Below are 25763 nucleotides of genomic sequence, written 5' to 3'. Positions count from 1 at the left end.
ACTCTTTGAAATGTTCTTCAAAGTTCTCTCAAATTATTCAGTTTTGGTTTTTAAAAACAAGGATCTTCTCAGTCTTGATCCCATGACCTCCATGTTGATGATCGCTGAACAAACACCTTGAGCTATCCAACCAGATATTAAACGGTTGTATCCTAAAGCCTTTCAGTCATGACCTTTGACCTATTGGCTCATTGTGATGGATGGAGCTGACAGCAGCTGGTTTATCAACTAATGTGAATTTTCTTTCAACTTTACTAACTAATGACAAGTTGAACATAGTCTCAACATAATTTATGGTAAAGATCAGCCAATCACATGGCAGCAACTCAATGCAGTTAGGCAAGTAGACATGGTCAAGATTCACGTTTTGTAATCAAAAAAGTGTTTCTCCAGTTTGGATTCTTGTGCGTATGTTTAAAGATGACTTGAAGGCAAAGAAGTTGCCACAAGCATCTGAACCAAATGTTTTTTCTCTCCTATGTGGATTTGTCATGTGTTTGTATAAATATGATTTTGAAGCAAAACTTTTTCCACATGCATCAAAAGCAAAGGTTAGTTTCCTGTGTGGATTCTCATGTGTATGTCTAACTTTAACTTCAAGGCAAATCTTTTTCCACATGTTTCACAAACAAAAGGTTTATCTCCTGTGTGAATTCTCATGTGTGTTTAATTGTGACTTGTAGCAAAATCTTTTTCCACATGCATCACAACCAAAAGGTTTATCTCCTGTGTGGATTCTCATGTGAGTGTTTAATTGTGACTTGTAGCAAAATCTTTTTCCACATGCATCACAACCAAAAGGTTTATCTCCTGTGTGAATTCTCATGTGAGTGTTTAATTGTGACTTGTAGCAAAATCTTTTTCCACATGCATCACAACCAAAAGGTTTATCTCCTGTGTGGATTCTCATGTGTTTATCTAAAGTTGACTTCTGCACAAAGCTTTTTCCACATACATAACAACAAAAAGGTTTATCTCCTGTGTGAATTCTCATGTGTTTGTTTAAATATGACTTGGAGACAAATCTCTTCCCACATGCATCACAACCAAACAGTTTATCTCCTGTGTGAATTCTCATGTGAGTGTTTAATTGTGACTTGTAGCAAAATCTTTTATCACATGCATCACAACCAAAAGGTTTATCTCCTGTGTGGATTTTCATGTGTGTGTTTAATTGTGACTTGTAGCAAAATCTTTTTCCACATGCATCACAACCAAAGGGTTTGTCTCCTGTGTGAATTCTCATGTGTGTGTTTAATTGTGACTTGCAGCAAAATCTTTTTCTACATGCATCACAACCAAAAGGTTTATCTCCTGTGTGGATTCTCATGTGCGTGTTTAATTCTGACTTGTAGCAAAATCTTTTTCCACATGCATCACAACCAAAAGGTTTATCTCCTGTGTGGATTCTCATGTATGTTTAAATATGACTTGTAGGCAAATCTTTTTCCACAGGCATCACAACCAAAGGATTTTTCTCCTTTGTGAATTTTCATGTGCTTGTTTAAAACTGACTTGTAGGCAAATCGTTTTCCACATGCATCACAAATAAAGGGTTTCTCCCCAGTGTGGACTTTTGTGCATTGTTTTACATCATATTTCCTGGTAAAACCTTTGTTCAGTGAATCTATGTTTTTCTTTTCTGTGAAACACGTCTCATTACCGGAACAATCTGAAGATGTTAATCTTGGATAACATGTCTTGTGACTCTGAAGAGAGCGTCTGTTAGCAAATTTTCCCCCACACTCAGAGCAGCTCAAAGATTTGTTTACAGCGTTTCTGCCAGACCCTGGAGTTCTGCTCTCCTTCCAATCATCCTCACTGTCTTCAGTTTCAGAGTCTGATAAGCATTTAAGCTCAGATACATGATGCTTCACATCATCATCCTCTTCATCATCTTCACTGTCTTCAGTCAGTGAATAGTTGGAAGAGCCTCCATGAGTATTTAGATCTGGGTTCCTGCTGGATACTGATGTTCCACAGTCCTCTACTTTAATTTCTACTTTTATCTGGTCAGTTGAGATGCTGCTTGGAAGATCTCTGTCTTCTGTCTGGTGTTGATGAAGCTGAGAGAGCAGAGGTTTCTCTTCATCCTCTTCACTCTTCATATGAACAACAGTTACTGGAAACCTGATATAATCAGTCTCCACCTTCACATTCAGTTGTTCTTCATCCTGGCTGGCCCAGATTCTTTCACTTTCCTCCTTTATGTGGAGGAGCTCCTGCTGGTCCATATCAGGACTCTGTTCTTCAGGAGCCTCTTCTTTAACATCTGCAGACATCAATAAACACTTAAAATGCATAATGAACAACTTTACCTTGACAATGTTACAAAGATGATAAAGATTAGAACTAGATAAACAATCTGATATACACTCACCGGCCACTTTATGTAGGTACACCAGTCCAGCTGCTCGTTAACACAAATTTCCAATCAGCCAATCACATGGCAGCAACTCAATGTATTTAGGCATATAGACATGGTCAAGATGATCTGCTGCAGTTCAAACCGAGCATCCGAATGGGGAAGAAAGGTGATTTAGGTGACTTTGAATGTGGCATGGTTGTTGGTGCCAGACAGGCTGGTTCGAGTATTTTAGAAACTGCTGATCTGCTGGGATTTTCACGCCCTACCATCTCCAGGGTTTACAGAGAATGGTCCAAAAAAGAGAAAATATCCAGTGAGAGGCAGTTCTGTGGGCGCAAATGACTTGTTGATGCCAGAGGTCAGAGGAGAATGGCCAGACTGGTTCGAGTTGATAGAAAGGCAACAGTAACTCAAATAACCACTCGTTACAACCAAGGCATGCAGAAGAGCATCTTTGAACCTACAAGACGTCGAACCTTGAGGCGGATGGACTACAAGAGCAGAAGACCACACCGGGTGCCACTCATGTCAGTTAAGAACAGGAAACTGAGGCTACAATTGGCACAGGCTCACCAAAATTGGACAATAGAAGATTGGAAAAATTTTGCCTGGTCTGATGAGTCTCGATTTCAGCTGCGACATTCAGATGGTAGGGTCAGAATTTGGCTTTAATAACCTGAACGCATGGATCCATCCTGCCTTGTATCAACGGTTCAGGCTGGTGGTGTGGGGGATATTTTCTTGGCACACTTTGGGCCCCTTAGTACCAATTGAGCATCGGGTCAACGCCACAGCCTACCTGAGTATTGTTGCTGACCATGTCAATCCGTTTATGACTACAGTGTACCCATCTTCAGATGATTATTTCCAGCAGGATAACGCACCATGTCATAAAGCACAAATCATCTCAGACTGGTTTCTTGAACATGACAATGAGTTCATTGTACTCAAACGGCCTCCATTCACCAGATCTCAATCCAATAAAGCAGCTTTGGGATGTGGTGGAACGGAAGAGTCGCATCATGGATGCAGGCGACAAATCTGCAGCATTTGTGTGATGCTGTCATGTCAATATGGACCAAACTCTCTGAGGAATGTTTCCAGTACCTTGTTGAATCTACGCCACCAAGGATTAAGGCAGTTCTGAAGCCAAAAGGGGGTCCAACCCGGTAGTAGCAAAGTGTACCTAATAAAGTGGCCAGTGAGTGTATGTCAAAACATGCGGCTCAGATGTTAGAGGTGTGCTACTACTTCTAGCATCACTGTGAGTAACCATGTTGACAAGAGAAATGAAACACTGATTTTAGTTTTGTCAAAGTGCTCTTACTGTTCATACTTCATATAGGAAATTCTGATTTTTTACAACAATTTGTCCTCTAATATTTACTGTGACCTCCAAGATTTTGTTCCCTACAGACATTCAATTACATCCCTCAAAATCTATAAAATGTTGGTCATTGTTTTTTGTCCCTTGGGTAAATATCTGGTAAGATGTTTGTTGTTCTAGAGCAGTTGTGTCCACATTTGTGACACATGGAAAAAGAAATGACCAGCATGTAATTGTCCCTCTGAATCTTGTGTGCAAAGCAGCCCTGCAACTATTGTCATTGGCCTTATGTATTTTGTATAATAAGGTCAGGTCAGAGGGCATGTTTTAACCTCACATAATGAACCCTGGACACTGTTTCAGGGACACATGAACACCTTTTTGGTCATAACACTGGTACAATCACACAGAAATGTACAGTTTTTTAAAGCTTTTCAAGGTTCTACCCTGACACAGGCTGAGCCTAACCCAGCCACAGAACGTTTTGCTCTGGCCTGAGAAGCACGCTCCAAGAGGCAGGACCTGTCTAAATTTCTTCAGAAATGTTGTAGAATTCTCCAACTTTGTCAGTAAGAGGCGGGGTACACCCTGGACAGGTCGCCAGTCCATCGCAAGACAACAAACAACCATGTACACACCTATTCACAATTCAGAGTCCAATTAACCTAACAGTCATGTTCTTGGACTGTAGGAGGAAGCCGGAGTACCCGGAGAGAACCCACGCATGCATGGGGAGAACATGTAAACTCCATGCAGAAAGAACCCCGGCCGGGTGTTGAGCTTAGAACCTTCTTGCTGCAAGGCAACAGTGCTAATAACTGCGTTACCGTGCAGCCTACAAAGTTCATCAAACAAAATTAATTTTAAAATGAAATGAAATACTGTAAGAAACAAAAGGTAAGAAAGTGAGTGAGGTTTAATTATTCAGCTTCTTTGCCAGTGTGGTGGAACAAAAATTATTCAACAAAGTAACTTCCTCAGCTTTATTAATTTTGCCTTGCAAGGGAGAAGCGGTCTTCCAGCATCAGCCATGTGCCTAGGAGCCGTGCTGTAACTGTCCTGATCAGACAAAGGAAAAGCTTCACTTTATCACGGCTTTTCAAGGTCAAAACCCTCTCGGATCCTAGGTCCCCTTAGGAGAGGCTGAGGTGGGAACTGTTGTAATTCTTCACTCAGACATGTTGGCTACTCTGCATCAAGTTCCTCCTTTAATCTTGTATGTCATAGACCCAGAATCATTGGCATAACTAAAACTAGGCCCTAGAGTTCGATTCTGGCTTCCTTCTGCCATATGTCGATGTGCCCCTGGGCAAGGCATTTAACCTCAAGTTGCCTACTGATCTGCATGTTGGTGTATGAATGTTTGAGTACACATTGGGTGAATGTGGCTCTAGTGTCAAGCGCTTTGAGTGGTCTGTATGACTGGGAAGGCACTATATAGGTTCAGTCCATTTGCCCTGAACCCTGACATAAATAATACAGCATGGAGGACCAGCACTACGGATTCCAGGCTTTCAGCTGTTAAGAGCAGACCGTAACGCTAACTTATTGGGAAAAAAGCGAGGATGCAGGATCTGATTTTATAAAAACAAAAGTTGGTGCAGATATATCAAAGTGTGAAGACATGTAGTCCTGACCTGAAGTTATTTATCATAAACTGTAAACCATTTTATTCACCAAGGGAGTTCTCCTCCTGGTTGGTGTTTATATTCCACCTCAAGGCTCCATCAATGAGGCAGAAAGTCATCTAGCTGTGCAGATAACAGATGTGGAGAAAAAACATCCTGACTGTCTCATCATTGTTCTTGGGGATTTTAACAGAGCAAACCTCTTCAATGAACTTTCCAAATACAGACAGCACATTAAGTGTCCCACCAGAGAAAAACATTCTGGAAAACTGATACACAATTATAAAGGATGCATATCACGCAGTCACCAGGGCTGCTTTGAGACTTTCTGACCACCTTCTGGTCCATCTCATCCCATCCTACAGGCAGAAATTAAAAACTTCCAAACCAGTTGTTCGGACTTGTTAAGAAGTGGACTGATGAGTCAAAGCAGATGTTTCAGACCTGTTTTGACAGCGCAGATTGGACTGCTTTTGAAACTTCAGCCACAGACTTAAACCAACTCACTGATGTGGTGACATAATACATCAGCTTCTGCGAGGACGTGTGTGTGCAGACCAAGACCTTCTACACTTACAATAACAGCAAACCTCGGTTCCCTTCAGATCTGATTAAATTGCACACGGAAAAGGAAGCAGCTCACAGCAGTGGAGACCAAGCCCTATGGACGTCATGACGCATTGCACTCTGGGATTGCTGCAATAATTTTGTCGGTAGAAACACCGGCGTTGCTAACAGAAACTACCCGTGAAAGCAATTAGAGAAAGTAAGTAGAGCAAGTCACGGATTACGTACCAAAACAAACTAAACACCATTTGGAGACAGCGATACCTCAAAAAGAAATATGGTCAGTTAACAGGTTCGACCCATACAAACACATTGAGTGGACCAGCGACTTAAATGAGCTTCTAGAAGTAAAGTTACCCAACGTGTTTGGTTGCCTTGTATGTGGAGTGAGTGCAATTCCGAAATTACATGTCCCAGGAAGCTCAACTGCAGTTTACCAATGGAAGGGTGCAGGATCTTCAGATTTACTGAGTAAATCACCTCAACACTGTTATTCTCACTAAGGTACATGCAGATAACATGTACACAAAAACATGTCTCCCAAACAACGTTTCTTAGCCCACTACACGCTTGGTGCCAGTGCAATGCTAAACAGTCATGTTAAGTGTTGTTTCTGTTGATCCATGTCAGCAATCTGAACAGTTACCTCCATGGAGGCAGTAGTGGCAGAGTTTTCCTCCCTGGTAGCTGTTTAGACATATGAAGCTTAGCAGCTTATGTGCAGCTTTTTAGCTAAGAAAAATTATTTGAATATTACTACATGAAACTTACCTGAGTGGAAACGCAGATAACACACCAACATGTGTCGTGTAATGTTGGTGAAGCTGATGTCAGGTCGCCTAATAGCTGCCAGCCAGCTCTGACTGCTAAGCTCCGTAGTTTTTCTTCCACTTTGGAAAACTGAAAAAACGCTATCCATTTGGGATCCCCTTTCCTTTACGGCCATGAAAATGAAAGTTACAGACGCAACAAAACATTCCCATTTTATCGTTCCCATTTTAACAAAACAGCACCGATCCAACTAAATGCCCGCCACTACTTGCGTCTTCCACCGCTATATCCAAAATGCATTGCGCGGCTGACGTCATATTCCCAAGCCCTATAAGCAGGCCAGGAACAAACTGACCAAGAAGATCAAGAATAAAGAATAAAAGTAACATGAGGTTACAAAAGTTTTAGCACTCATGGGAAAAAGGGTAGCTCATACCTCCAGTGAGGACTTAGTGACAATGCGAAAGAGACGTTGTACTTTGTTTATATAAATGGTGCATAGCTCCCTAAGACCACATTCTGAAAACCTGTCTGAAAGTATGGTGTTTATTCTTTTGTGAAATTTTACATCTCCACCGATTAGACCATTTTCGACACATCATTAAAAACTCTTAAAAGGGTGAACTCAGTACTATGCTGAGCTATAAACCAGATTGAAAGATCTCTAAAAGGCCATATCCTTCTAAAAAAGCAATTAATTGCTTGTAAACTGGCTTTCCAAGTCTTTTAGAGATGAAATGTAGTTTAGAAATAGGCCTGTAATTTAGAAAAGTATTGGGATCAAGAGCAGGTTTTTTAAGTAAAGGGACATGTTTTCTGAGATATAACCTGAAGTGCATGGAGAAGAACTCAATAGTTTTAAATAAAAAATGGTGCTTGTGAAAATTTGCATGAATTTTAGCATAGAAATAATTTTTTCTAGCATCCTTGACAATTTTCTTATAAGAACCACAGTTGTATTTTAAAATTTCATGACACCTGATCTACAGGTCCTTCTCAAAATATTAGCATATTGTGATAAAGTTAATTATTTTCCATAATGTCATGATGAAAATTTAACATTCATATATTTTAGATTCATTGCACACTAACTGAAATATTTCAGGTCTTGTATTGTCTTAATACGGATGATTTTGGCATACAGCTCATGAAAACCCAAAATTCCTATCTCACAAAATTAGCATATTTCATCCGACCAATAAAAGAAAAGTGTTTTTAATACAAAAAACGTCAATCTTCAAATAATCATGTACAGTTATGCACTCAATACTTGGTCGAGAATCCTTTTGCAGAAATGACTGCTTCAATGCGGCATGGCATGGAGGCAATCAGCCTGTGGCACTGCTGAGGTCTTATGGAGGCCCAGGATGCTTCGATAGCGACCTTTAGCTCATCCAGAGTGTTGGGTCTTGAGTCTCTCAATGTTCTCTTCACAATATCCCACAGATTCTCTATGGGGTTCAGGTCAGGAGAGTTGGCAGGCCAATTGAGCACAGTGATACCATGGTCAGTAAACCATTTACCAGTGGTTTTGGCACTGTGAGCAGGTGCCAGGTCATGCTGAAAAATGAAATCTTCATCTCCATAAAGATTTTCAGCAGATGGAAGCATGAAGTGCTCCAAAATCTCCTCATAGCTAGCTGCATTGACCCTGCCCTTGATAAAACACAGTGGACCAACACCAGCAGCTGACACGGCACCCCAGACCATCACTGACTGTGGGTACTTGACACTGGACTTCTGGCATTTTGGCATTTCCTTCTCCCCAGTCTTCCTCCAGACTCTGGCACCTTGATTTCCGAATGACATGCAGAATTTGCTTTCATCCGAAAAAAGTACTTTGGACCACTGAGCAACAGTCCAGTGCTGCTTCTCTGTAACCCAGGTCAGGCGCTTCTGCCGCTGTTTCTGGTTCAAAAGTAGCTTGACCTGGGGAATGCGGCACCTGTAGCCCATTTCCTGCACACGCCTGTGCACAGTGGCTCTGGATGTTTATACTTCAGACTCAGTCCACTGCTTCCGCAGGTCCCCCAAGGTCTGGAATCGGCCCTTCTCCACAATCTTCCTCAGGGTCCGATCACCTCTTCTCATTGTGCAGCGTTTTCTGCCACACTTTATCCTTCCCACAGACTTCCCACTGAGGTGCCTTGATACAGCACTCTGGGAACAGACTATTCGTTCAGAAATTTCTTTCTGTGTCTTACCCTCTTGCTTGAGGGTGTTAATAGTGGCCTTCTGGACAGCAGTCAGGTCGGCAGTCTTACCCATGATTGGGGTTTTGAGTGATGAACCAGGCTGGGAGTTTTAAAGGCCTCAGGAATCTTTTGCAGGTGTTTAGAGTTAACTCGTTGATTCAGATGATTAGGTTCATAGCTCGTTTAGAGACCCTTTTAATGATATGCTAATTTTGTGAGATAGGAATTTTGGATTTTCATGAGCTGTATGCCAAAATCATCCGTATTAAGACAATAAAAGAGCTGAAATATTTCAGTTAGTGTGCAATGAATCTAAAATATATGAATGTTAAATTTTCATTATGACATTATGGAAAATAATGAACTTTATCACAATATGCTAATATTTTGAGAAGGACCTATATATCCTTTTTCCATCTGCATTCAGCTTTCTTACACTCTTCTAGCAGCGTGGGCAGTTCCATTCGGCCAAGGTTTAGGTTTGACCTCAGTTAAACTCAAAGGTTATTAAAATATCGTCAGACAGGACATGGTTAAGAGGAAATACTGTTATTTATCACACTCAATTCCATATGTCAGCACAAGATTAGAGAATGAAGAGAAAAGTGGGTAGGTGTGCGGATGTTTTGAGCAAAGTCAACTGAGTCTAAGATAGTATTAAAGGTTATAGTCAGGTTATCCTTTTCAGTGTCAACATGAATGTTAAAATCTTCCACTATAACGACCTCATATGTATTTAACAATAAATCAGATAAGAAGTCTGAGAATTGATCTAAAAATTGAGAGTAAGGGCCTGGTGGACGGTACAAAACAACAAACAGACGTGGTTTTAGTGCTTTGCAATTTGGATGAGAAAAACTAAGTATTAAATATTCAAAAGAGTTGTAGCTATTGATTGGTCTGGGACTAATCAATAAATCGGCTTTAAAGATGGTTGCTACTCCTCCTCCTCCAACAGTATTTTGAGGAATGTGAAAATTTAAATAGTAGGAGTTGACTCATTTATACTAACATAATCCTCTTGCTGCAGCCAGGTTTCTGAGACAAAACAATTCAATCTGATTGTCACAAATCAAGTTACAAACTAGTCTTTGAAGAGAGATCCTTTGTTCAATAAGCCACATTTCAATCTTGCTCCTTTTAAACCGGGACATAAACACAAACATACTGTACTAAAACTAATTGGAGTCAGGAAAAATTACAACAATTTCATATAAAGTTAGATTTAGATTTTATTTGCCAAGACAAGAAAATATAAAGTGATTAAATAAAAAAAATTAGACAAAAAGTAAAATAAATAAATAAATAATACTTTTGTGGTTTTTTTCAGATGCTAATCAAAGTCCCTAGCTATTAATGATAAGAGGCATGACTTCATGACAGAGCTTGTCATAAAGCAGGTAATCTTACAGGTATATCTCAAAAATATAAATAGTGCATAAAAGTGCAATATTTTTTGTCAGTCATCTCAAAAAGTGAAACTCATATTTTATAGAATCATTATATATAGAGTAATATTTTTGCAAGCCTTTGTTTCTTGTAATTTTGATAATGGCTTACACATAATGAAAACCCAAAATTCAGCGTCTCAGAAAAATACTGTGAAAAAGCTCCTTATTGGGAACTCATGGTGTCACACCTTAATCAGCTAATTAACTCAAAACACCTGCAAAGGTTTCCTGAACCTTTAAACAGTCTCTCACTCTGAGTCATAGGTTACACAATCATGGGGAAGACTGCTGACTTGACAGATGTCCAGAAGACAGTATTATCATCCTTCAAATGGAGGAAAAGCAACGAAAGGTCATTGCTGAGAAGCTGGTTATTCAGAGTTCTGTATCCAAGCATATTAACTGAAAATTGAGTGGAAGGAAGAAGTGCTGTAAGAAAAGGTGCAACAGGGTGAACAGCAGCCTTGAGAGGATTGTTAATCTAAATCCATTGAAAAATTAGTTGGAACTTCTCAAGAAGGCTGAAGTAGGTGCATCAAGAGCCACCACACAGACGAATACTAGACATGGACGACAAATGTATTCCTCATGGCCAGCAACTGCTGAGCCAGAGACGTCAGGAGCGTCTTACCTGTGCTAAGGAGAAAAGGAACTGGACTGTTGTCCAATGTTCCAAAGTCCTGCTTTCAGATTAAATTCGGCATTTCTTTTGGAAATCAAGGTCACAGAGTCTGGAGAAAGAGTGGAGAGGCACAGAATCCATGTTGCTGGAAGTCCAGTGGGACATTTCCACAGTCAGTGATGGTTTGGGGAGCCATATCATCTGCTAGTATTGATCCACTGGGTATTCTAAAGTCCACAGACAATACAGCCATCTACTAGAAAATTCTAGAGCAACTTATGTTTCCCTCTGCTGACAAGCTGTATGGAGATGCTGATTTTATTTTCTAGCAGGACTTGGTACTGGGCCACACTACCAAAAGCTGGTTCAACGACCATAAAGTTCCTGTTCTTGATTGGCCAGCAAACCTCCCCGACATGAACCCCATAGAGAATCTATGGGATGTTGTCCAGAGGAAGATGAGAAACACCAGACCCAGCAGGGCAGATGACCTGAAGGCAGCTATCAAAGCAATCTGGGCCTCCATCACACCTACACAGCACGATAGGCTGATCACCTCTATGCCACGGTGCATTGATACAGTGATTCATGTGAGAGTAGGCCCAACCAAGTATTGAGTACATACCTTCTGTTGTAATAATTATGATTATACTATTTGAATAATAATTTGGTCTGTTTGGTGTTGTCCTGTGAATACCAGCTCAATAAGGCAGTGGTATTAGAACAATAGAGAAAAGAATGAATTGAGCTCTGGACAGCAAAACTCTACAAACACCTGGGATAAATACACACAATTTCTTAAAATACAAGTATTTATTAACAAAACTAATTCAACTCAAAGTCAAACATATTTCAATTAACGAACTCTTTAATCTACTACAACAATTCAACTGAAACTACAGAGCAAAATGAAAGAATAAGTACAAGCCAATGAATCATATACAACTGAAGGAACAAGAGAATCGAGAAAAATGATGAAAACCATGAATGATAGAGTTACACAACATTATCATTCAATGTTATTTATGTTTGAGAACCAAGAATTATCTTGAAGAACCTGGAAATTAGGTTAAGTCTTAGAACTAACTTAGAACAATTGGTTTACCTTGGAGTAATGCAAACTCAGAAGAGCAGATCAAACATTATTTTAATAAAAAATATTTTAGAGAATGATTTGCTGAATAAAAACCAACCTTCTGGATAATTAATTCTCAATGTTTAAATAGCTGTCTCTAATTAGTATAATATTATCCAAGGAAATATTATTACTGAATTATTAAAATAATATTTTCTTAAATATTATTTTAAAGGGGAACCATCAACCTTTCTGGAAAAATTATTCTTAATGGTGTTTAATGTGCTAACACATTTAGTAAAATAATATTTAGGGAAATAATATTTTCTAGATTGGAAACTAATAACCTTTCTGGACAGTTAATTCTTAACTAGCCCTCACCTGGCAACAAGGAAAACGTCTGGCCAACCTAGCCTTAGCAGTTACCGGTTTCAGCTAAACCTATAGCTTCCCTAAAGTCAAACATGTACCTTTAAAATACCATTAATAAAAAGGTTACAATGAGTCGACGGCGCATTATGACCGATATGTGTTTAAAACCATTTTAAATGAGGGTTATCTTAACTTTTAAACACAACACAGAACAAATAATTAGCATCAATGGCTTGGAGCTTGTTCACTTTGACTGAGCAGATAGTCTGCTAGCACTTACATAGCTGAGTTTTCTCAACACCAAACACACACAAAAGTCTTGAACTAAACAGTGTTTAGATTTTTTCCTCCTTAACTAATTTTCTCCGCCCAAACACCACCACTTACATGAGCCTGTCCTGAAGAAGTGGTTCCATGGGGTGAGGGTTTAGGGAAGCAAAGGTGTCCAGCCTGATCCAGCCTCACAGTAGGCAGAACAATGGACCGTTGCAGCTACTTCAGTGACCGTAATGCGGCAGGGTCGTTTCTGCTACCTGGACGTGCACGCAGGAAGGTGTGCCATGCTGGCGGCTCCTACGCCATCCTCCTTCAGGTAGGGGGGAAAACCACTTCAATTAGAGACAACATCTCTGCTGGGAGCTTTCTGGGACACAGGTTACTACAAAAAAGTCAAGCCACACTTGTACTTAATCATCCTTTTTTGTATGAACGCTACATAATTTTAAGCAGCAGGTCATACTTAACTTTGTGCACTCAATCAGTGGGCATTCGACCATCAGATCGTTGTCACTTTGGATCCAAATTGAAGAGCTATGCCCTCTCACCTGCAAGGAGACATTAACATGAGGTGTCTCTCCTGTCCGGCTCTCGCTTGAAATCCGTGTGTTTAGACCGAATGGAAGTGAGAATAAAGTTTTCGTTCGGGGATTCCAGCTCTGACTCTTCCTGGACTGAGCTGGAAGTAGGTTAACATGACTTTTAAAAGGTGCAGAGAGGTTCATACCAGCATCTGTGTACAATTCAGTCTACAACTTTTTTGATGGTTCTAAAGTAATATTCTAATTTCTAGAGACACTGAATTTTGGGTTTTCTTTATCTGTACGACATAACCATCAAAATTACAAGAAACCAAAGCTTTGAATATATCACTCTAAGTGTAATGATTCTATATAATATACAATAATAATTCACTTTCTGAAATGACTGGCAAAACATTTTTGCACTTTTACATAATTGTACACAAGTTTTAAGATGTATCTGTGTATCACATGCATCTCAACCAAATAGTTTGTCTCCTGTGTGGGCTCTCATGTGTATGTTTAAATGTGACTTGTAGGCAAATCTTTTTTCACATGCATCACAAGCAAAGGGTTTGTCTCCTGTGTGGATTCTGATGTGTTTGTCTCCTGTGTGGATTTTCATGTGTTTGTCTAAATTTGACCTGTAGGTAAATCTTTTTCCACAAACATCACAACCAATGGGTTTGTCTCCTGGGTGCATTCTCATGTGTAAGGTTAAGCGTGACTTTAAAGCAAATGTTTTTCCACAAACATCACAACCAAAGGGTTTGTCTCCTGAGTGCATTCTCATATGTAAGGTTAAGCGTGACTTTTCAGTAAATTTTTTCCCACAAGTATCACAGCAAAAGGGTTTATCACCTGTGTGGATTCTGATGTGTATGTTTAAATGAGACTTGTAGGCAAAATTTCTTCCACATGTATCACAACCAAATGGTTTGTCTCCTGTGTGGGTTCTTGAGTGTCTGTTTAATTGTGACTGGTAGGCAAATCTTTTTCCACAAGCATCACAACTGAAGGGGGTGTCTCCTGTGTGAGTTGTCATGTGCATGTTTAATAGTGACTTAGAGGCAAATCTTTTTCCACATGTATCACAACCGAAGGGTTTATCTCCTGTGTGAGTTGTCATGTGCATGTTTAGTTGTGACCTTGAGGCAAATCTTTTTCCACATGTATCACAACTAAAGGGTTTTTCTCCTGTGTGGATTCTGATGTGTTTGCCTAAACTTGACTTGTAGGTAAATCTTGTTCCACATGCATCACAAATGAAAGGTTTGTCTCCTGTGTGGATTCTCATGTGTGTGTTTAGATGTGACTTGTATGCAAATCTTTTTTCACATGCATCACAACTAAAGGGTTTCCCCCCTGTGTGGACTTTTGTGTGTCTTTTTAGATCTCGTTTCAAGTTAAAATTTTTACCACACTCACCACAGTTAAAGTTTTTACTACTCTTCTGGACTTTAGTCAGTGAATCTATGTTTTTCTTTTCTCTGAAACACGTCTCATTACCAGAACAATCTGAAGACGTTAATCTTGGATGACATGTCATGTGACTATGAAGAGAGCGTCTGTTAGCAAATTTTCCTCCACACTCAGAGCAGCTCAAAGATTTGTGGACAGTGTTTCTGCCTGATCCTGGAGTCCTGCTCTCCTTCCAATCATCCTCACTGTCTTCAGTTTCAGAGTCTGATAAGCATTTAAGCTCAGATTCATGATGCTTTACTCCATCATCCTCTTCATCATCCTTACGGTCTTCAGTCTCTGAATAGTTGGAGGAGCCTCCATCAGTATTTAGATCTGGGTTCCTGCTGGATTCTGCTGTTCCACAGTCCTCTTCCTTCATTTTTCCTTTTATCTGGTCAGCAGAACTGCTGCTTGGAAGATCACTGTCTTCTGTTTGCTCTGGATGAAGTTGAGAGAACAGAGGTTTCTCCTCACCCTCGTCACACCTCATATGAACAACAGTAAATGGAAACCTGGTATCATCAGTCTCCTTCTTCACATTCGGTTGTTCTCCATCCTGGCTGGCCCAGATTCTTTCACTTTCCTCCTTTATGTGGAGGAGCTCCAGCTCCTGCTGGTCCATATCAGGACTCTGTTCTTCAGGAGCCTCTTCTTTAACATCTGCAGACATCATTGAAACACATTACATGCATTATGAACAACTTTATCCTGACAATGTTACAAAGATGATAAAGATTAAAACTAGAGAAAAAAAAAAACAATCACATAAATATTATCAGTGAGCAGTACAGGTTGTCGTTGGGACCCAGCCATGGGTTACAACATTGAAGGTAAGCAAGAACTTTTCAAAATACTACTTCCAGCACAGCCAGGGACAGGAACAATTGGGGTAATAGCAGACTTCCTGTGACTGTTTGAATAAAAACCCCGCTTTTGCAACAAACTGACCTCTTCCACGCAGGTCCCTAGCGAAACTGGATGGAGGGACAGAGCACGCTAATGTCTCTTTGCTGGCAAGCAGCCATAACTCTTCAAACTGGATCCAAGGGTGTCATACAATCATGCGATTATATGCACAAAGTTAAGTTGTTAAGGCTTTGAGCAATGGGACCCCAGAATGCAGACGAGCAGGCAGTGAAAAAGGTAAGTGAAAGAGGATTTAATGACAAAAAAAAAAAAAACTCACTCACAGCAGGAGGCAAGAACAAAACAACAAACAGGCAGGTAAGACAGGCATGGCATGATGTTTCGTTATTGCACCTCTGTGCTAGTCACGAATTGTCCATAATGAACACCATGTTCAAACATAAGGGTGGCCATCAGTGCACTTGGCACCAGGACACCCTAGGCAGGAGGTTGATGATCGACTTTGTTGTATCATCAGACCTTCGGCCACATGTTTTGGACACTCGGGTGAAGAGAGTGGCTGAGCTGTCCACTGATCACCACCTGGTGGTGAATTGGATCCGCTGGAAGAAGAGAAAGCCGGACAGATGTGGCAGGCCCAAACGCATAGTGAGGGTCTGCTGGGAACGTCTGGCAGAGGCCTCGGCCAGGGATGTATTCAACTCCCACCTCCGGGAGAGCTTTGACCAGATTCCAGGGGATGTTGGAGACAGAGTCCGAATGGACAATGTTCTCCGCGTCGATGCTGCTGCCCGTAGCTGCGGCCGTAAGGTCTGGCCGTGGAACATTGGACCAGCTCTATACCCTCTCCAGGGTACTCGAGAGTTCATGGGAGTTTGCCCAACCAGTCCACATTTGTTTTGAGGACCTGGAGAAAGCATTCGACTGTGTCCTTCATGGTGCCCTGTGAGGGGTGCTCCAGGAGTATGGAATCGGGGGCCCTTTACTAGGGGCCATCCAGTCTCTGTACAAGCGGAGCAGGAGTTTGGTCCACATTGCCAGCACTAAGTCGGACCTGTTCCCGGTGCATTTTGGACTCCGGCAGGGCTGCACTTTGTCACCGGTCCTGTTCATAACTTTTATGGAGGGAATGGCCGGCCTGCTTGGTGCTGCGGGGGTTTTGCTATGCAGGAATCTGGGTGGCTGGCGTGCTGGGGCACCTCTGGGGTTTGGGTGTGGGGTTGGTGGGGTGCCTGGTCCTTGGCGTGTTGTGGTGGCTCATGCCCCTGGCCCGGTGCCGGGCTGTGGTTGGCAGTCGGGGCAGTGAAGCATATTTTGTGCCTGCACTGGGGAGACTGGTGGATTGTGCCTGGCCTGGAGCTGTTTGCCTGCCCAGCCCGGTTACCCGGCTGGTGCATGCCCGCCTGTCCATCTCATGGACAGCCCCAGCCCGCCTGTCCATGAGACAGCAACTGCTCTGCTGGCTGTCATGTTCGGTGTATGGGTAGTGTGAGTGGGTCTATGATGTCCATTGATGTTTGTCTTTACTTTGGGTGTGTTGTGAGTGTTTTTATGTGTACGCATGAGAGTGGGAATGTGTGATTGTGACTGTGTACGCCTGTTTTTTGTGTCAGGTTGGGTCTTGGACTGTTCCCTCTCCTGTATCACTTTAGGCCCCCCATCAAATGTGGGGCCTTTTTCCTCCCCGCCACACTACCTGCCAGTGGTTGGTGTCTCTGCCCGCCGGTGTACTTGTGATTCTCGGTGTCCGAGGCTGGTTGCTTTGGTGTGTGCTGGCTCACTCCCGGTGGCTGCTTGCCGGGACCTGGATCCCTGGGCTCTGTTGGGCCTCTCCTTGGGGAGTGATATGTCTCAGGGTCTCAGGTCTCTGGGTCCATGGCTGGATCTGCTTGGGTGTAGACGGCTGCCGGCGGGACCAGTGGGCATTGCTGCAGCTTCCTGGGGCTTCTACACTGTGGCTGCTGGGTGGTTCCCCTAGGACTCTCCCCTGCTCTTCTCTGGGGGGGTTGCGGTATTCCCAGCAGTGGTTCTCCTGGGGTTCCTGCGCTCTGGGGGGCCTTTGGATGTCTATGGCTCAGATATCCTATGTATCTGTCCCAGGTCCAGGGGGGCAGGTCTGTGGTTTCTCACCCTCGCTATTGCATATTTTTATGGAGAAACATTCTATACAGAAGCGCGTTCACACTCAGACCCACAGGTGTTTAGATTCAGGTGTTAACAGATACATAAATGTTCTATATTGAGCCGCTTTTATCACCAAATACATCTTGCATTCATTAGTACCGTACACTTTTTGGTAAAAAAGCTGGGGGAGGGACGGACGGATTAACTAAATGTTCAAGTTAAAGAGATTAAACATAATGATTTTCTTTTAATAATCATTTCTTGTACATTCTGCTAACACTTTTAAGGTATTAATAGCACGTTTTCCCAGTTAATGTCGTGTATTTCATCAGATTACATCGTTATTTATGTTTGAGAACCAAGAATTATGTTGAGGTATCTGGAAATGAAGTTAAGTTACTCTTGGAACCAACTTAGGCAATAATTGGTGCACCTTCAAACAACCATTCACAATGCAAGATCTGATAAAACATTATTTTAATAAAATAATATTTCAAAGAATGATTTGCTGAATAAAACCAACCTTCTCAATGACTAATTCTCAACGGTGCTTAAATTAGCTGCCTTTATTTAGTACAATAATATTTAAGAAAATATTCTGAATAAGAACCTAACCTTGCTGGACAAATGAGTCTTAATGGTTTTTAATTAGCCATTACATTTAGTAAAATATTTAAGGAAATGTTATTTTCCCCGATTGGAAACTAACAACCTTTTTGTATAAATTATTCTTAATGTACTCATAAGGTGGTGGTCATAAGTCACGGGTTGCCTTAGCCAAAAGTGGTTGAAGCTAAGAAAAGAAACTTATAGCTTGTTATCAGCCCTTTAAAACCAAACATGTACATTTAAAATATCACCAAAAAATGGCTCCAAACGCATAAACGTTGTTGGTGCATTACGGCCGATCTGTGTTTAAAAAACACCTTTTAAATCAAGTTTAGTTTGATTTTAAAAACACAACACAGAACACGTAATTAGCTGAGCAGCTAGTCTGCTAGGACTAGACAGACAGGACTCAATGACAGAGTTGACCTGTGAGCCAGGTTTTAGGCTGTGGTTCATTTTTACATTGAAATTAGTGTTGCTGAATTTTTCATGTGGGGCCAGAGAGGAAACGTCAAAGGAAAGGATACTGCTGGAGTCACTGGATTTAAAAAGCATGGCTTCTGTATTTTGTTTTTAAATTAGAATTTGGAATATTCAGTAACTTGGTTTCCCTGAGACAATCAAGGAAAGGCTAAACATTATGTTTTAAAAGGGAAATGGACTTCAGTCATCAGCATAAAAATAAAATGGTAAGCAATGTTTTCTAAGAAAAAAAGCACAAAGTGGCAGCAGAGAGATCAGGAGAGGACCAAGAATTGAGCCCTGAGGTACCTCCCAGGGGAGGGCAGCAGAAGCAGAGGTAAAATTATCCATCATGACCCAGAAACTCCTATCAAAAAGGTAGGACCTGAACCATTAAAGAGCTGAGCCAGTGATGCCCACCCACTGCTCCAGTCTGGAGATGAGAACGTTATGATCCACTGGATCAAAAGCAGCTGGTAAATCTAAAAGCAGTTCCCAGAATCTATTGCTAAAAATACATCATCAAAAACCTGTGAAGGAGCAGATTCAGTGGTAAGATTAAACCCAGACTGGGAAACTTCCAAATTCATATATTTATCCAGTAAGGCTTCAGCTGGTTGTAAACTGTTGTTCCAACATTTTGGACGATGAAAGGTAACTTGGAGATCGGCCTAAAGATTAACAACCCAAAATGATTGAGGCCAGATTTCACAATAGTATGTTTAAAATTGTTCTGCTTCACGCTGGAGGTCAAACTACTATTAATAACTTTAAGGATAAAGAGGCCAATAGAAGAAGAAAACTCCTTAAGACGACGTGGAGGAAGAACATCACAGGGGGAGCCAGATGGTTTTATACTGATAACCAGTGTCTCTAGAGAGGAAAGGAAATAAGGCTCCCAGTTATCAAAGACAGCGAGGCAGGTGACCAAGATGGACGGGTCATAGGAGGGAAGAGAAATACAGGCCCTAATGTCAACCTTGTCCAAGAAATTAAGAAACTAATTACAGAGTTTCTGGAAGCTTCTAGAGGAACAGGTTCATGCGCATTAAGAGCAGAGTTAAAGGAGACATCGGCAAAATCCACTTTTTTACCCTTTAAATACATTTTGTTGTGAACTTTGAGTCTGTAGGAGAGCAGAATAGTTTAATTTAGTCTCTCCAGGTTCTGCGTAGATATCTTTATATTATGTTTGCGTCGTATTTTCCCAGCAGTTTCAGCTCAGGAAACGTCTCATTTCTTCCTCCTTTTTCTGAAGCTAATCTACTGTTGATCATAAAAGACAACCAGATGCACCAGACTGTTAGCTGCCAGACAGGAGACACACACACAAACAAATCCTTACTCTTGATAGGAGCTGCAGTTAATGGAAACCTGGTATCAGTCTCCTCCTTCACAGTGAGCTGCTCTCCTTCCTGACTGGTCCAGAGTTCCTCCTGTTCCTCCTTTATCTGGAGGGGCTCTGGCTCCTGCTGATCCACATCAGGACTCTGTTCTTCAGGAGCCTCTTCTTTAACATCTGCTGGCAGCACTGAAACACATTACATGCATTATGAACAACTTTATGTTTCTAAGCTGGTAAAGATTCACATTAGAGAAAAACATCTGATCAGCAGTTTAGAGAAAACTGAACCTCAAGAACTGACAGTTTAGGTCATGTGCAGAATCTCATATTTAACCCCTGAATTAAATCACTATTATATAAAACATAATTGTCTGGGTTTTGCTGTGAAGCAGATGGTTTGTGAAGTAGAGATTGTTCATATGAATATAGCACAGACAGCTGATATAACAACATTTAGATATTTAGTACAGTGATAAGAAAGAGGAGACCTAATTTAGCATAAATCAACCACTAGATTGTAGCAACTTGTTCCCTAAACAGTTCTTGGTATGTATGAAATACGCATCAGCCGGCATTAGAGGACAGTTTCTAAAGGAAACGCATCAAAACCCATCAGAGCTATTCTATGATCAGTTGTAGTTTTAATTATTAATAACACGTTTATATGAATGTTTTATGATTTTATTGTCATTTTAAAGAACCCCGCTTCATCTCCAATTTTTAGGTTATAAACTAATGAGGGAAAAAAAGAGGATGGAAATGTTTTCTTCTATGGGATGTTGATATTTGTGGAAAATGATGTAAAAGTTAGTTTCCAACCTAATGATAAGAAAATAGATCTAAAATATATATTACCAGTTGTTTTAGTGTCATTCTGTTCGGGAAATTCAGTGCAATTAATTTGTTAACAATCCCTGAATAACTGCTAAAACCTGCATTTATTATTTTATCTTTATTTTAAAAACATGCGTTGATTCTTTATCAATTTTAGTCAGTTATTAAGAGCCATTGTCGAGGGTCCAAAGAGCCACAGGTTGCAGAGCCCTGCCCAGAACGACTGGGTTGGACAAGGAGAGCATTCATGAAGCAGTCAAGGTGACTATGACGACTCTGGAGGAGATGCAGAGATCCTCAGCTCAGGTGGGAGAACCTGACCACAGGACAAGTCTTATTATGCACTCCACAAATATACATTTTATGGCCAAGTGGTGAGAAGAAAGCCACTGTTGATGGAAAATGAGAAACCCTGTTTGGAGTTTGTTACAAGGCTTGTAGGAGATACAGCAAAAATGTGGAAGAAGGTCCTCTACTCAGATGAGACTAAAGCTGATCAAACTACCAAAAGCTTTATGTTTGGCGCTAAACTAACACTGTTCATCACCCTGACCACTCCATCCCTACAGTCATACGATGGTAGCTTCATGCTGTTGGGATGCTTTTGGGAACATTTTAGAATGGCCCAGTCAAAGTCCAGACCTAAATCCAATCCAGTGCCTGTGGCAGAACTTGATAATTGATGTGCACAGACACTCTTTGTCTCATCTTATGGAACTTGAGCTGTTTTACAGAGAGGAACGGGCAAAAACCTTCAGGAAAATGATGAGAAAAGTTAGCAGGGACTCACCCTAAAAAACTTGCACCTGTAATTGTGACCAAAGATGGTTGTGGAAAGTGTTAAATTAGAGGGATTAATATAACTCTGCACCACCATTTCTTAGATTCTTTTGGCACTAGTGGCCTTTATTGTACAGTAATCAGATAGAAAAGAGGGTGGAGAGAGAGAGAAGAGGATGACATGCAGCAAATGGCGCTAAACTGGTAATCAAAACCAGGACAACCATGTCGAGAAATACAGCCTCTGCACGTGGGGAGCTCGCTCTACCAAGTGAGCCACCAGAGCCCCAGGTACACCACAAATTTCAGGTTTTTCTTCATAAATTGGTTTGAAAGCAATGCATCATTGTGTCTTCTATTTCACAATCATCTCCTTATGTTTAATCTATATACTAAAATAATAATACTGTGAAGTTTGTGGATGTAACAAAACAAGTTCTAGACAGTCATAAAACTCATGTGGGAACCGTGTCTAGTGTTCTCTCCGCTTTTGTTAAGAGAGAAACTGAGCTCATGGTTGAAAAGGCTTAGTTAAAAGTAGAGGAAGTGCGTACGGAGGCAGCTTCAACTGCATTAAAACAAGAAGAGGAGGTTGCAGCAGCAGAAGCTGAAGCAGAGATTCTTAACGCAGCCTCGCTGGTCTTTGCAAGTATTCCACATGACTCCAGAAAGCAAAGAACAAGCAACTATGTTGAGTGTCGCTCTGAAATATGTTCTAGCCACCAGTCCTCAGTTTGTCCTGAAACTAACACTGCCGCTGATCAGCAGCCGGGATCTCCTCTGGCTTTCCCACTACAAGAAAACATTTGCAATCCTACTTCCTATTGAGATGGGCTCAATATCCTTCCTTCCAGCAAGCATAATTATAACTATTCTCGGGTATGTAGCAAGAAGCAGTTAGCCTTCCAACGACCAGCAGAGACAGATTATACAGTGTGTCTATTATACAGATGCATCATACAGATCATCAAGCTTTATCAATGCTCTTAAATGCTTTTTGCTATCCGTGCAAAGAGCTGCAAATCTTTCTACAATTTTAGAGAGACCTTTCAAAGTATCTAAGGGAGGAAGGATGCACGTGGTTGTTTAACCTGCCTCACTCTTCCCACATGGGAAGTGTAAGGGAGAGAATGATATGAGTGTCAAGACGTATTGTTGACTCAATGCTTTCTCAGATTAGTCCTTTACATCTCACTCACAAAGTGCTTTCAACCTTTATGGCAGAGGTTTCTGCAATAATAAATGCAAGACCTCTCACAACAATCCTGACGGATACAGATTCACCCTCTCGTCTAAACCCAATGATGATCGCGACACAGAAAACCTGTAGTCCTCCTCCTCCAGGATCCTTTAAAAATGCAAATCTTTATTTTTAGCAGGGGAGACGTGTTCAGCACTTGGCAAATGTCTTTTGGGAATGTTGGAGGCGATAATATCTCTCCACTCTTCAAACCAGAAGCAAGTGGCCAGGTGCACATCCTAACATTAAAGAAGGAGACTTGGTCCTACTCAGAGATGTTCAAATAAAATGGAACCTTTGGCCCATGGCCCTCGTCACTAAGACTCATCCTGGCACTGATGATAATGTTAGGAAGCTTGACCTAAAGGTCATCCAGGGTGGGACACTTAAGACTTTCCTTAGACCAGTAACTGAAGTAGTTGTACTTATGTTTAAACTTCTACCCCAGACAGCACTTCGTTTTTTCTTAGGTTTGCTAGGTTGTCTCAACATCTATAGTGGTATCATGTTCAATACCATACGGGGAGTGTGATGTGCCACAGCAATGTCTTGCAATTGTGTTGAAAAGATGTACTTTATTTTGAAAACATCTTGGGTTGTCATTGTACTCGGAGCATTACCTTTTTAATCTACTCCCATCTGCTGTCATTGAGCCTTGAAGGTTTCTTTGTAAGTTTATCACACATCATACTAGTATAGTTACAATACAGCTCAGTTTTTAAATATTCTGATTAACTCATGTCATATTTTGTAACTTCCAGAAGGTAATGTTAGAGCTTAAATTGTTGTATGCAGTATTTTTGCTCTATGCTTGAAGCAAACAGTACATTCGAGAGCACCGCTTTATGTATATTTATGTCTTCGTATTTTGTGTTGATATTGCAGTTTCACAAGAAGAAAAAAAGAAAGTTATGACTTGTAGAAACAACTGACAAAGACAAAACTGTAAAATCCGATTTACTACCACGTCTGCCTCATCTTCTCATTTTTTTCAGTGCCAAACGTTGCCATAGTATCTGTTACTGTGTGCAGAAGTCACGCACATGCAGTGGACAGAATGATCAGAATCAGGAGTTTGACTCAGGTCCACTTTGTTCTCAATAATAAAGAATATATTTTTAAATGTACATATAAACACAACTGAGTTTCCAATAGAGTATAATGTGAGATCAGTCCAGGTATGCATGGTGTTGTTCTGGATCTCTGACTGTCAAGTGTTCATCAGAGAAACAGTCTGGAGGAACTTCAGGAGTTTCACAGACGGGTCAGCTGAGGTCCAGTCATTGTCCAGTGTAGAGGGAGAAGAGGATGTGGCTCTAATGTGGCTCTTTTTTTAATTCAGTAAAGATTTATCAATTTCTTAATACATTTTTAAGGTTACTTTAAATGCGTCATAATATATGCAAACATACGCAACATATGTGCTTTAACTTTATTCAGTTAGTCAATAACTATTTTTGTTTTACTTATCATCTATGTAGCATTTATCCAGAGAAGTTCACACCATTTCTGACACTTTCCTTGTGCCATGTCTCTGCTAGAAAGTAGACCTCAGCCAGAGTTGGCTCAATAATCCCTGCTACTGAGCACAGAGTAAGTTGCAGGGGTAACTTGACTCAGGGTAACGGCTACCTGGCTTTCTGAAACCACATACTTATCCCAGAACTTGCTTATTTGTGTCACGTTTTTTAAAAATGTCGGCGTTTCCACTGCATTTTTTATTTATGTTCAAGTAAATATATTACTACATAAATATACCGGTTCATTAAAAGGACACAGCTCCTCTCTTGGGATAAACGGGCATCCTGCAGCTGTAATCATTCCCAACAAACAGATCTTTGTGCTTCCAGCGGCTCCCATACCGCTCCTCTACCGTAATACACCATGGATGGACGCATCTGATTTCTACCGTCAGCGATCGTCGGCTCACTTCACCGCAGTTAGATGATCCTCTGTCGTTTCAAACTCTAATATTTCTGAGCTGGGCTCCAGAAGCTCCTGCTGATGTTTCACTATCCTAACAACGAGTTCTAATTCAGAGGAATAATCCACCAGCAGACTGAAAACGGCTCCTAAACTTTAACTACCATCCACACAGTTGGCATGAAGAAGGAAACATCCAAACCTAATCTGGGCTGGAAAACATCATCCATCATCTGGTGTCTCTTCCTCTGCTGCGTCCTGCCGCTGTTTGAGCTCCTGCTTCCCTCCAGTTTCTTTGACCAGATGTTCCTCAAGCTGCTGGACTTCTTTCCAGAGTTCATCAACTGCTGCTGCTGCAGCTCTCTTACAGCTTTATCAACACTCCCGCTTCTGGGCTGCTGACGAACAGGGAACAAAGGATGAAGAACCCGGAAGAGATCCACGTGTTTGGGAAGAGGGGGCGGGGCCAGCGGCACCGGAAATCACGACCATATTTTTATTGTTATTATGTATTACTGTTGTTGACAAACACGATGTTTCAAAGTGAATATTTCAAAATCCGGATGAAATGTGTTGAGACAAGGTAACAATTAAAATGCCGAGCAATGAGCCAGGAGGCCCCAAATAATGAAAATCATTTGAACATTAGAACAAACTTCCAAGGAAACACAAATATTTCTAGTTCTACCTGCCTTCTTGTTCCAACAGGTTTGGATATCATTTACATTGAAGTCAGAATCCTTGTAGACTGCAATACAGGGAGATTTTAGTCTAGAAAAGTTGCATTTGTGTAAAATAATGGATTAGTGATTAATTCTCAAAATTTCTGATCATATTTAGGGACATAAAATATTCAAATATCAGAAAAACAAACATTACCCACCTTATTCAGGATAAATCAGGAAATATATCCTTCCAAACCTTTTTTATTTCTAAGCAACA

At 41.0% G+C, this 25763-nt stretch overlaps 3 protein-coding genes and 1 pseudogene across 15 annotated transcripts in view; 1 reads left to right on the top strand and 3 right to left on the bottom strand.

Moving 5' to 3' along the window:
• The window catches only part of LOC124861426 (gastrula zinc finger protein XlCGF57.1-like), a 1067819-nt gene that overhangs the window by 43344 nt on the left and 998712 nt on the right, over nt 1–25763 (top strand). The window contains exon 3 of one of the 9 annotated variants that reach the window (XM_047355201.1): nt 15986–15992. The exons of the other annotated variants lie outside the window; for them this stretch is intronic. Within the exon in view, the coding sequence (XP_047211157.1) occupies nt 15986–15992 (7 nt within the window). The remainder of the gene's footprint in view (nt 1–15985; nt 15993–25763) is intronic. 9 annotated transcript variants of the gene reach the window in all.
• The window catches only part of LOC124861420 (zinc finger protein 260-like), a 680754-nt gene that overhangs the window by 604465 nt on the left and 50526 nt on the right, over nt 1–25763 (bottom strand). The window lies entirely within an intron of this gene.
• On the bottom strand, nt 692–12902 carry LOC124861465 (annotated as a pseudogene).
• LOC124861451 (oocyte zinc finger protein XlCOF22-like) lies at nt 11722–25312 on the bottom strand. Of its 4 annotated transcripts, none has more exons than XM_047355240.1 (4): nt 25024–25311; nt 20045–20230; nt 14602–15297; nt 11722–13331 (listed from the first exon to the last, which is right to left on the bottom strand). In XM_047355240.1, exons 1-4 carry the CDS (start codon nt 25160–25162, stop codon nt 13063–13065), a joined length of 1290 nt encoding a protein of 429 aa, XP_047211196.1. In that variant the 5' UTR covers nt 25163–25311; the 3' UTR covers nt 11722–13062. The 4 variants fall into 4 exon arrangements, with proteins under 4 accessions (XP_047211196.1, XP_047211197.1, XP_047211199.1 ...); XM_047355241.1 differs by having other exon boundaries at nt 11722–13200; nt 25024–25310; XM_047355243.1 differs by having other exon boundaries at nt 11722–13200; nt 14683–15297; nt 25024–25310.

This window comes from Girardinichthys multiradiatus, chromosome 24, assembly GCF_021462225.1.
Source record: "Girardinichthys multiradiatus isolate DD_20200921_A chromosome 24, DD_fGirMul_XY1, whole genome shotgun sequence".
Lineage (NCBI taxonomy): Eukaryota > Metazoa > Chordata > Actinopteri > Cyprinodontiformes > Goodeidae > Girardinichthys > Girardinichthys multiradiatus.
Note: the sequence above shows the minus strand (reverse complement) of the source record. Positions and strands in the feature narration are given on the sequence as shown.